Source organism: Balaenoptera ricei, chromosome 6 (genome assembly GCF_028023285.1).
Source record: "Balaenoptera ricei isolate mBalRic1 chromosome 6, mBalRic1.hap2, whole genome shotgun sequence".
NCBI lineage: Eukaryota > Metazoa > Chordata > Mammalia > Artiodactyla > Balaenopteridae > Balaenoptera > Balaenoptera ricei.
Genome location: NC_082644.1, coordinates 58,163,069 through 58,176,117, shown reverse-complemented (window position 1 = coordinate 58,176,117; position 13,049 = coordinate 58,163,069). Strand labels below are relative to the sequence as shown.

General features: G+C 38.2%; 1 protein-coding gene across 3 annotated transcripts in view; it reads right to left on the bottom strand.

Moving 5' to 3' along the window:
• Window positions 1–380: 380 nt before the first annotated feature.
• Window positions 381–13,049, bottom strand: part of TTC39B (tetratricopeptide repeat domain 39B) — a 138,530-nt gene continuing 125,861 nt past the window's right edge. For all 3 annotated transcript variants that reach the window (XM_059924695.1, XM_059924699.1, XM_059924696.1), the window contains 3 exons: window positions 8,528–8,645; window positions 5,710–5,826; window positions 381–2,721 (listed from right to left, as the gene is read on the bottom strand). In XM_059924695.1, coding sequence (XP_059780678.1) covers window positions 2,631–2,721; window positions 5,710–5,826; window positions 8,528–8,645 — 326 coding nt within the window. In that variant the 3' untranslated portion in view covers window positions 381–2,630. The remainder of the gene's footprint in view (window positions 2,722–5,709; window positions 5,827–8,527; window positions 8,646–13,049) is intronic.

The window sequence follows — 13,049 nt, the reverse complement described above, 5'->3', positions numbered from 1 at the left end:
GACAAAGTGAGCGGGTGGCATGGACATATATACACTACCAAATGTAAAGCAGATAGCTAGCGGGAAGCAGCTGCATAGCACAGGGAGATGCTTTGTGACCACCTAGAGGGGTGGGATAGGGAGGGTGGGAGGGAGACGCAAGAGGGAGGAGATATGGTGATACATGTATATGTATAGCTAATTCACTTTCTTATAAAGCAGAAACGAACATACCATTGTAAAGCAATTATACTCCAATAAAGATGTTTAAAAATAAATAAATAAATGATATTACAACATTTAAAAATCCATTGGATAGATTATCAGGTAACTATAAAACAAAAGGAAATAAAAATACAAACGAAATAAGAACAAATAAAGGAAAAATCTTAATGGGAGATATGAATTTTTATATTTGTTTTGGTAATGCAGTGTTAAAATAAAACAAAAATAACTACCATTACCTTAAATCGTTTCCATTTCATACCAGAAAGTGCATTTTTCACTCACACTTGCTCTGACTTGCAGCTTCTCACAAAAGCAATATGACCTTTTTTTTTATTATTAAAAAAACAATAATAATAATGTTACCAAAGCTCTTCTAAGAACTTTGGAGACTTTTTTTTCCAAGTAATATTCAAAGAAATTTTTGAACAGATTTTCCATTACTAATTGTAATGACAGTTATTTTCTCTTTTGTCTGGTCCTAATGTAAAGTTATATAATTCATATTAATAGCACATGATGAATCTACCACCAATATTATCTGAAGGGGTGGTACTCCGACTTGAGTTGTATTCATCATTTTCCACTGGAAAAACATCCTCAGTATTGGCCAAGAATTAGTACCTTAAAGAAAACAAGACCAAATACCTGCTGGATACAGGCTCATATAGCAGGGAATAAACAGCAAGGAGCAAATTCACAATGTGAGCTAATGTCAGTGCCAAACACTTCAAATAAATTTAAACTTGTTTGGATCGCCACACTTTCATTTTACATCAGAGACCACAGACTCAAGCCAATACTTTTGTTTTGATACTGTAATACATACATAAAAACCATAACTATTACAACAACTCATATTCATGCAGCCTTTCAGTTTACAAAAAGCTATCATATGCATTATCTAATAGAGCCCTCACAAGCACCATGCTCTGTGTTGCTATCCCCACCAGGGAAACTGAGTGCCAGAAAGGGTCAATGACTTGCTCCATGTAGAGGAACTATTACTAACTTATAGAACTGGGCTCCTGACTACCAATCTGGGGCTGTTTTTGTTAAACTGCAGAGGCTTCCACGACAAGTTATTCTTCAAAATAGAAATAAGACAAAACCCTGATTCATCGATTCGTGAACTGTTTTTTGTTGCTCTGGATGCAGTCTTGACCTCAGCCACTGCACATACATATTGGAGAGCTGGGGGGCTGGGGAGGGCAGTGATGATTGTAAAATAAAACACACACTAAGTGGGAATGATCTGGATTAAACATTTTAACATTGTTTGCTGAAAATAAATATCTCAGCCTCAGACCCACAGTTATAAAACTAAAAGAGATCTTGAAATTCATCTGTCCTTTTTCCATTTCACAGATGAGGAAAATATGGTGATGGAGAGAGCACAGAACTCCCTAAAGGTCACCCCGGTAACTGCCGACAGCAGAGCCAGGACCACACAGAGTTGGCTCTCTTCCACTCCATGCCCTGATTGTGTTTGCAAATTAAAGGACTAAGCACAGTCCAGATATTTACAAGGAACCATCACAGTGCTAGAGAAATTAGCAAATTAGACCTTACACACCAACATTAGGAGTGTAAAAATTATTATTTTATATATCATTGAAAGCAGCAGGAACTTTATAAGAAAAATAGTCAACGTATATATTTTAGGCGCTCATTGTTAAGGTTAAGGAAAATTTCTAAAATATAACTTTTTTTCCCTTTAGATACACGGAATTTTTTTGAATTTTGTTATAATAATAACAGACTTAAGTACATTCAAAAACAGGATAGTCTCTCAAAACTGTCACCACCTGTAACTTACATGAAGAATAAAAAACAATAACAACATTTCATCACCTTTTCTAGATACAGGTCTTTCAACCTATTACTTACATTACCTGTCCTGTTCACACCCACTGCCTGTCTTTTTCAGGAGTTTTCGGAAAGTTATTGAGCTATTTTGAATGTAGGTGATTCTTATTTCCCCTCTGAAACTTAAATGCTAGGCAACAAAATATCTCTGAAGTTTAACGGACCAACAAAGCTAAAAATGGCTAGGTTGTAAGCCATTTGCTACTTACACGATATTCATTTCCACATTAAAAAAATAAATAATCTAATTATACTTTATTGTACCTGTGAGTCCTTTAAAAGACTTTTCACTCTCCAATTCAAATCGGATATGAAATTCTTTTTGGAGATGCAAAATATAAGAGTTTTCTAGATATTATTTAACATCATTCCATAGGAAAAAAAAAAAACCCACTTAGGTAGACCAATAGTAAACTACACAGATGATAGAAAATATTGACAGTAAAATTAGTTTTTTGTCTCACATTCACAAGATCATTTTTCCACTTTAATACAAGGTCTAATCTACAACAGATGCCGGTACTAATTGAGAGAAAATTCCATTCTTCATGTTCTGATCAATCTGAGGAAGATTTTTTCCAGAGGTGAAGAGCTGCCTGAATTCTGAAGTGTAGTCTGGACTCCAGTGAGTAATCTTTGTAGTTATTTCTAAAGATAAATAACAATAACATTGTAATGTCAAAATTCCTTTATATACCAGGGCACCACCACCCTCCTCCCCCTCCTCTCATCTTCATTCCTTATTTGCTTTCAAACGTTAATATGCATAACAGTGGATGTTGTTAAAATGCAGATTCTGGTCCTGGGAGGAGATGAGGATGGCAATACTCTGTATTTCTAGAAGCTTGCTGGTGGTGGTCTAAAAAGCGTGCTTTGACTAGCAAGGTTTATGTAATTACCAAACCATTCACAAACAGCAAGAAGGTTACAAGGAGGGCTTAACAAATTTTGCGAACTATTTTTAAAGAGTTGACCTCTTTTTCTAAACTGGAAATTTCAGGCAGCCTGTATAAACAAGGTGAACATAATCATTCACCCCTTCCACAAAAAAAAAAAAAATTTATATATATATAGATATAGAAACTCTCACAAAACGACAATCACAACAAAGATAGCAGGATTGCTTGGTGGCAAATATCAATGGTTTGGTCAATAATTATTATGTGACAATGTCAGGAGGGGCATTAGAAATCCACAGATATTTAAAAACTTCACTTAGATCATCCATGTTGACTTCTCTTTGCTACAATTGTTCAGAATCAGCAAAATGGAATGCTTCGGACCTTGGGCTCTGCTTTCACACACCACCTTGGCCCATGGGAGAGCTGTACTTTCTTTCTTTGCAGTGGCATTCATTTCTTTCTATAGCCCTTTACTTTATACAGGTCTAAGGGTTACTTACCGGTAAACTTGATAAGGGTTATTATTCATAATGAGGGTTATTATTCATAAGCTAAGCCAACATCTTACTAGAGTTTACCAAAGGATGTAATTGAGTATTTCCCTAATTAACTTCGGAAGCTTTGCAAAGCTACTGCACAAGGAAAACTGCAGAAAATCAACAGTCTTGAAATTACTGGGACGTCTGTTTATATTGACATCACTGGGACTGTCTTGAGTTAGTGGTGACTTTTGATCACTGCTGGTCTTTCTTTTTCATAGTGAATTACTAGTCTTTTATTTTCATTGTTATAAATTTGCCTTATTGTGCATTGCTTAGATAACACCAAATATGTCCAAATGATACGAATACTTAGAAACTGTATTTTTAGTCCCAAATTTTCCAATGGGGGTAAAAATTTTCGATAAATTTGAAGATACACGAATATCAGTTGAAATAGGAGTCATACTCACTCTCAACAAATTAACTTTAAAAGTGACTTTCTCTCATGTCCTTGGCTTTAAAAAAAAAAAAAGATAATGAAACCTCTCTTGGCTCCACTGTGCCTCCAAAGCTTCTGCCCCATTACTATGCTTTATTCACAGCCAAATCTCCTGAAGGAGTTGCCTGGAGTAGCTAACTCCACTTTCTCACCTCGCTTGTCAAAGTCACCGATGATCATGCTGCCAAGTTCAGCAGCCACTTCTCTGGTCTCACCTTGATTGACCTCTTGGCGGCCATCTTCACAACTGACCACTCTCTTCTTTTGAAACATTTTGTTCACTTGGCTTTCCTGGATGCCCTCCTAACTCACTGGCCACTTCTTAATCTTATTGTTTAATCTCTAAAATGATGGCATATCCCAAGGTTCTATGCTGGATCTCCTTCTCTAGCTGTATAACTTTCCCCAAATGACCTCATCAAGCACCACAGCTTTAAATATCACTGTCTCTGTTCTGGTGACTTTGAAATATCTACATTTGGCCTTGACCTTTACACTGAATTCCATGCTGGTATATATATGACTGCCAACTCACCATCTCCACATGAATACCTATAGGCACCTCAAAATATCACAGTCCAAACAGGAGTAAGTTGTTTTTTTTTCTCTCTCTCCTCAATCCTGATCCTCTAAGTGTTCCCCATTTCATTCAAGAAGCATTATCAACCTAGTGGCTCAACACCCTCCCCGCTCCACCCCCCAGCCAAGAATGCTCCCCACGCAGTCCTCTGGTGACTGGTCTTCTCAGGACTGGCTTTAATTATGCTAATCTCAACTACATACTACCTCAAGGAAACCTTCCAGAATCAACTCAATCTAAAGTAGCACTCGAGTACCCTGTATCATATCGTAAATCTCAGCAAAGCACGTACCATTGCTACTCTTCTTATTTGTTTATTTACCAATACCCCTCAACTTAGAAGATAGAAACATTGCCTGTTTATGCACAGTTCTCTGTCTAGAACCTTTTCTAGTGTCTAGCACATAATAGGTACTCAGTGAATGCTCTGCTGTATTTGAGTAAATGAACAAACTAGTGAATCAGCAAGCTATTTATGGCCTACAGCTATCATGGCATTCTTTCTCCATGGCAAGTAGTGTTCAAAGCAAGCAGACCACCGGGTTTGTGCCCCCAGTAAGTGAGCCATGATCACAGGAGGTCTGAGAGCCACTGGACAGCAGAATTGATAAAGTGCTTTGAAACTGCCACGGTAGTCAGAAAGAAGAAAGAGGAGAAGATGCAAAGGGCTTCTTCAAGTCAATGGCTCTTTAAGGAAATGAGAGAGATGGTGGAACACACCGAGGATCAGCAAACTATGACCAAAATTATGGCCAAATCTGGGCACACCCATTTATTTACATATTGTCTTCTATGGCTGCTTTCAATACAATTGAGTAGTTGCAATGGAGACCTTATACTGTAAAGCCAAAAATACTTACTAATTGGCCCTTTACAGAAAAAGTCTGCTGACCCCTGATATAGAAGAGAATTGGCTAGAAATCTGTCATGTAGGTCCCCAAAATCACAACATTTGTAAACAGCCACAGGGTCAGGCATTTAAGAGGGTTGGAAACAGCACAATTCCAGCAAAAGCCACAAGCAGAAACTAAGCATAAATTAGCAAATGTAACATTGGGACTAATTTTTCATTAATGTGTTCATTTTAAGTGTATCAAGTTACTGCTGTTGTTAAAATTGTATTGGCATTGCTGACTCCATGGCGATCAAGGAAAAGCTGCCATGATCACTTACCTTGCAGTTTCTAGGACCTTTATGGCCTTGTCAATTTCCCCTTGGTTTTTATACAAAAATGCCAACTCAAACAGAGTAAATGGCACTAGGTAGTGGTCATACTTCAGTAGCTTTTCACTAAAAGAGCAAATGAAAAGCAATTAAGTCTTAACAGAACAAGGAACACATTCTTTTTCAACATATATGTATTTTTCCCCATTCTTAAGAAAACAGCTACAGCACTAAGACTATTACCAGAGAAAAGCTGTCATTATACAGTTAAAGAACCTAATAAACCATGGCAATAAATAGTATGCTTTTAATATATTACTCTTTTTTTTTTCTTTTTTACTTTGTTTTTTAACTTTTATTTTTTTGGCCAAGCTCTGGCATGCAGGATCTTAGTTCCCCGACCAGGGATTGAACCCGTGCCCCCTGCAGTGGAAGCACGGAGTCCTAACCACTGGACCGCCAGGGAATTCCCTATATTACTCTTTTATTTTATTCCTTAATATAAATCCAGCACTGAGGATTGTTTACTGCCCTTCAGGTATACAAACGCATGCAGATCTTCAAAGATTAACCCTAGAAAGGACAAGATCATCCCTCCTGAACATGAATGTGTTCAGGAAATGACTCCACTCAGAAAATGATGCCACTGATTTCTCACTGAGGTTCAACTCTCTTTGCACTGCTGTCTTATAATGCTTCAAAATGTCAAGAAAGAAGTGGTCAACACTTCTGTTTTCAGCAGTATTATGAAAATTCTCTGACTACAAAACATCTAGAAGCGCTCAAAAAAATAAGAGCAACACCCTTTAAAATGCAGAGCTCAACTCACAAGGACATAAGGAAAACTCTCAAACTGATAACAAAACAAAACCAGAACTCTAAGTGTGTGAATGATGCCGAAGCACTCCTAGGTCTGTTTCAGTCTGAATCAGCCAGGGCTTTGTGTCTCAGTGTCCGCACAGGAGGTGAGGCCTTGGGTCCACACAGTATGTAGCTCCTGGGCTGAGACTCTACATAAAGCTGGGGCTCTGCTCCACCAGAGAAAGGGCAGATGAGAAAAACCCACTCGTGGCATAGGAGGAAGACAGGGGCAGTTGGCTCCTTGGCCTGAGGTCTAGGCGAAGGGGTGGGGGGGAGGGGGGAAGACACATCCCTTAGGAAATTAATAACCAATAGGCCTGCCCTCACATGAATTTTCAATTCAAATTTATGTGGCACAAATGATCCAAGAACTTCTGAGCAATGAAATGAACATGAAGGTGGTCCTGGCCTGGAAAAGCCTTTTGGGCGTCTGGCAGAAATAAAAGCACAATCACTTTAGAGAGAGACTCTTCCTCAATCCTAGCCTCATAGGAGTCTCAGGATAAAACCCCACTGAAGGTGAACTCACAATTCAAAACTATAAAACACACCAGCAAGCAATTCACTACGAGATTCAAAAAATACAACAAATAGACCAAATGGGTCATCCTTTTGATCCTAATAAAAACACCAATAAAAGAGAACTCAACGGATACTTCTTTAACATGTTTACTAAAGACTGTATATTACTTATTTGGGAAATAGATATTGTCTCTTTCAGCTTCTTATAAGGACACCAGTCCTCCTACATTCTCATAATATATAGTCAGAAAGAGGCAGATCAGTAGCTATGGATGGAAAGGCACATGATATGGAACAGAAAATGTCAACCGGCAGTCTATGGCTGTGATCTATTTGGCTTACACAATGGTTTCCAAAAAATTGAGCCAAGATTTAAAAATCCGGACATGTTATACAAAATTCAGATTCCAGGCTTTCAATGAAAAATTGTAGGGACTTCCCTGGTGGCACAGTCGTTAAGAATCCGCCTGCCAATGCAGGGGACACAGGTTCGATCCCTGGTCCGGGAAGATCCCACATGCCGCGGAGCAACTAAGCCTGTGTGTCACAACTACTGAGCCTGCACGCTATAACTACTGAAGCCTGTGCACCTAGAGCCCGTGCTCCACAACGAGAGAAGCCACCATAGTGAGAAGCTCACGGACCGCCACGAAGAGTAGCCCCTGCTCGCTGCAACTAGAGAAAGCCCGCAAGCATCAACGAAGACCCAACGCAGCCAAAAAAAAAAAAAAAAAAAATTGTAGTGATTATTGTTACTGGGCCCACACTGTCCAGAGCAATAATCAATTAGAGCTCATTCAGTAAGGTTACTTGTCTGGCCCCTGTAATTGCATTTGTGACTCCAGATGTAGAGAAGAGGGCCAGGCATCAGAACCTTGACTCAACTCTCTAATTAGCAAAGGAGCAGGACATCATCATCAATGCTATTGGGGGGTTAAAACTCATTCATCTACAGAAAAATGCCCCTTGCCAAAAGAGAAGCAGTTTTAGTATTCATCACAGTTGTTCTTTCCTGCCACATTATCATTACAATGATGGCGAGTCTTTTTACTCAACTTTGAATCCCTAGGATTCAGGATCACAGTCTCTGGCACATAGTGGGTACTCAAATATCTGTGGAATAAATGAATGACAGACAAATGCATGAATCAAAAAAGTATCAGATGTTCTGTACCTTGCTGCCAGAATTTAGACAGTCACATGTCAGCCTGGCTGTAAATCTAGCTTTTGTAAGTCACCTCTGAACACCAGGTAGAAAGGCAAAAAGCCACGTTCCACTTAGGTTATAATTGTTTTCTCAAAGAATAAAGAAAACGTTACTGGATTCTCTTTCTGGTAACACCAAGTAAAAGGTTAGCAGCGGGAGATAAAAGCATCACTTTCTCACAGCGATTCCCCAGAAACCACAATTTGCACTCAAGTTGGTTTCACTGTCCGCTTTTACCTTTGGACAACGTGATTGAAACACAATTCCGCTTGCAAAGGCCGCTGTAAGTTCTTCAGGCAGCATCCTTTCAGCAACTTCACTAAGCATTCGTCATCTACAGAGTAGTCGCTGGAGTCTTAAAGCAAAACAAACATACAATTCACACACGGAAAGAAAAATACTTGTAAAAATCCTATTTAAGAGGCAGCACTAACAGCTCTTAGGTTTCAGAGGGATCATTTAAAAATAAGGAGAATATGTGTAGCATTTGTTATGCCTCACTAAATAAAATACAATGAAACTATTTCAAATGAAAAGAATACTAACTACATTAATACACCATTTTATTAAGGGGTTCACTCTAGCCACTTAAAATTTTTTTTCGGGTGCTCATACTCTGAGTTATGTGACCTTAGGTATAATTATAGGAAGTCTGAACTGAAAATAAAGCAAGAGCTTTATTCGTCCTGTGAAAGGTAAAGCGGTGAGCAAGCACGCTGCCTCCCCCTGTGGTTCTGGTCCCTAGCTGTGCTGGCTTCGAGCAGAAGAGGGTAACGCTTCCATATGGAGAAGCAGATGGCCTTCTCCCCATTGAAAATTCAGGAAGGAGCACACCCTCTCCAGATCATTATGTTTACAACTTATCAGTTCTCCCAGGTTATGTGCTTTTGGGGAAGAAATTATGTCATAAAATTAGACAAAATGGTTCTGAAGTGTGCAAGGCGCCTAAAATCCCCACAAACCTTTAACTGCGTGAGGGTGATGTGGCGGATTTTCTTTCAGGACTTTTTCCCTTTTGAAAATGACTCGTTACCTTCTACAGCCCAAGGCTAACATATATTAACAGAAGGAACCGTATCATGTGTGACATCTATCTGACAAAGGTTGCCATTTCACATCTATCACTTTTGAATTTGGGGTGTTTTTTTTTTGCAAGTTAAGTGCAACTAACAAATCACTCCAAGACAGACTGATAATTTATACATTTCACGCTGTGACAACACAGGTGGGAAGGGGCAGTAAACCAAACTAATGAGGCTCTAAGAGTCCCTCATACTGAAATACTCTTGCTTTCAGTATAAACGTCAGAAATCACCATTAACACATGCTGGTGTTTTAATCAGTAAACTGCTTGTCTATGGGAGGTTAAGGATGTTACTTAACCAACTCAAAGGAGGTCACTTTACTTCTAGGTGCTGAAAATAGCTGATATTCACCTCTCACTTCCAAGATCTGACAGGTTATTCACTAAGAAGATCACAAATGTCAATGCCACCACATTACCTTCCCTATTAAAGACTATTCCCCCTCTGCCTCAAAAAAATCTATTTATGCTTCTAATCATGGATGTTCATTGAAATATCCATTCAAGAAGTAATATCTTTCCAGGCCTAGAACAAAACCCTTACGGTCCATACTGGATGCTAAGTTTTAGTATCACTTGTGCATTCTATTGAGTTCTATGTCACATTTTATGACAGTTTGTCTTATCTCACCGTTTTGGTGCTCAGTGAAGGACAATTTTGCGGAGGAACACCATGGAAAGTTGAAGTACCATTAAAACACACAACTTTTATTTAGATCATGACTTAGGGATATGGAAAATGGATTCAAAAATACCATGTTCCTCCAAAAACCTTAGAAAGCAAAACCATTATTTCCTCAGACCACTACCTGTCAGATGATTATTTTCCCTTAAAACGTGAAAGCTTTATCATGACTCTCAACCTCATGGGAGAGTTCACAGATGAACATTTCAACACATGGTTTCCATTTTACACCCCAAGAAAATTACACAATAATGCTGCCAAAGCACACTTGCATCACAAAAGATCTGCTGAACTTAAAACAGAGGGTAGGCTTAGGGAAAAGGAAATTTGAGGCCCAAACTACAAAGTATGTACATTGAACTTTTTAGAAGCTAGTTGATATGCACCAAAGGAAAAATGTGAAAATAGATTTAGAGGTGAAGAGCCATAAAGTAACACTTTCCCTTTTATGTAACTCTTATGCTTGCTACATAATTTCACCAAGCAAATTAGTTATAACAAATAGTTAAAGTAGAACTACTGAATCAACTTCTGGCTACATGTTGAATTTAGTCAGATTTCGAGTGAAGCACTATTGGAATTAATAGCAAATACTGACTCCAGGCATACTACCAAGTGCTTTTCTGTCTTTAAACAGTATTCCTCCTTTTGTATCGCTGACCAGCCTTTCATAACTGTGGCATCGTCAGAGGAGAACACCAATTATATCCTCTACCATCTTTTACTTTAGAGACACTTACCAAAGGTAGGAGAAGCCAAAATACATTCATTTCCTAATAATGTGTATGTGGCGAGGGTGTGTAGGGGGGAAGGAGGTGTTTAGTGGAGGCTGCAGTCACCTCAGCTTTACCACTTCACTCCATTTTCCAATTGTGGATTTTTTCCCTCACTCTGAAGGATAAGAGCTTAATTACTAAAAGATCCTAAGGGGGTAGGGGTATAGAATCAGGTAATCATCTTGCGTAAAACCATGGACCTAGAAGAGATCATCATAAATTTCATGTGCAACATCTAGCAAAAGCGATGTTCAGAAAAGAAACCAGTTTTTGTTTGTTTGTTTGGTTTTTTTTTTTACCCAGCAGGAATACATGCAAAGACAAGTTTGTACAAAGTACAATGTGTCTGTCTGTCTGAGCTCTTCTCCCCCACCAGCCCTGCTTAAATATCTCTCAAAGTCTATCATCTCAATATGTCATTAAAAGAGAAAGGAATGGATGGGGAGAACAGCCTGATTTTCTAAACCTCTATTGCATTTTACATGCATAGTCTGATACAAATATTACTCCTTTAATTTTTTTCCCCCACCAATGTAGGGGCAAAATAAATTTAGAGGGAAGGGGTGAAGAACCTACTCAAATAGAGGAAATCTCAATAGTCCCTCAGGGCTTCTTAACAGTGTGGGTGCTCTGTATCCGAGGGCTTCACATCCGCAGATTCAACCAACCAGATTGGAGCTACATCTAGGATCCACGGTTGATTGAATCCACAGGTGCGGAAACTGCAGATACAGAGGGTGGACTATGGAACCTGAGTATCCAAGGATTTTGGTATCCACAGTGGGTCCTGGAACCGATCCCATGCAGAAACTGAGGTACGACTGTATACAAAGCCCTTACTCCCTGGTGGTATGTAATAGTCTATACTACAAAGCATAGACATTCAAACATTAGAGTTTATTCTACTGCATCAAAACCCTTATCTTTGTAGTAAAACAGAAGAAGCAAGCTAGCCTGCTTTTCTGGGGGAAAAATACCCTACAAATGTTTTAACTTAATAAAAAGAGGTTTTTCTTTACCTCCCAGTTTTCACATACCCACTTATTTTAAAACATATTCATTTTTCCATCTGATTTGTGAATATGTGGGGTTTAATCACAGATAATTCCCTTAATGACAGGAACAATGTTTTCTCTGCGGGTCACAATGCTATACCTAGTATGGAAAATCTAAGAGTGTTCAAAGGAACAAATTAATGAAGAGTGGCCAAATTGATTCAACAAAAATAAACACTAGTAAATTTATTCAAAAGCCCAAATACATTTTACTGAAGTACATTTTGTGAAATCTCATTTTTTGAAGAAAACATTTATGGAGTTTCATCTAAGTTACATTTCAAAATGATGGGGCTCTATGTTGAGTTTCCACTCAAATCAAAGTAAGTATTTTTCCTTTTTGAAGTTATTCCATATTAAAAAGAGTAAAAAAAAATCATCTCACACCCATTAGGATGGCTATTACCAACCAACCAACAAACAAACAAAACAAATATTAAAAAAAATAGAAAATTACAAGCATTGGCAAGGATGTAGAGAAATTGAAATCCTGTGCATTGTTGGTAGGAATGTACAATGGTACAGCCACTAGAGACAACAGGATGACAATTCCTCAAAAAACTAAAAATAGAAATGCCGTATGATCCAGCAATTGCACTTTAGGGCATATATCTAAAGGAACTGAAAGCAGGGTCTCAAAAAAATATTTGCATACCCATATTCATAGAAGTATTTATTATTCACAGTTGTCAAAAGTGGAAGCAACCAAATATGCATTGATGGATGAATAGATAAACAAACTGTGGTATAAACATCCAAGGGAATATTATGCAGCCTTAAAAAGAAAGGAAATTCGGACATGTGCTACAACATGGATGTACCTGGAGGACATTAGGATAAGGGAAATAAGGCAGCCACAAAAAGAAAAATACTGTGTGATTCCACTTACACGAAGTCTCTAGAATAGTCAAATTCATAGTAACGAAAAGTAGAATGGTAATTGCCCACAGCTGTGGGGAGGGGGAAATGGGGAGTTATTGTTTAATGGGTATGAAAAAGTTCTCGAAACTGGTTGCACAACCAAGTGAATATACTTAGCACTACTGTACCATACAGTTTAAAAAATGGTTAATATGGTAAATTTTATATTATGTACATTTTCCTACAATTAAACATTTAAAAGAATTGTAAAAAATGTAAGGAGGTTTATCATAACTCT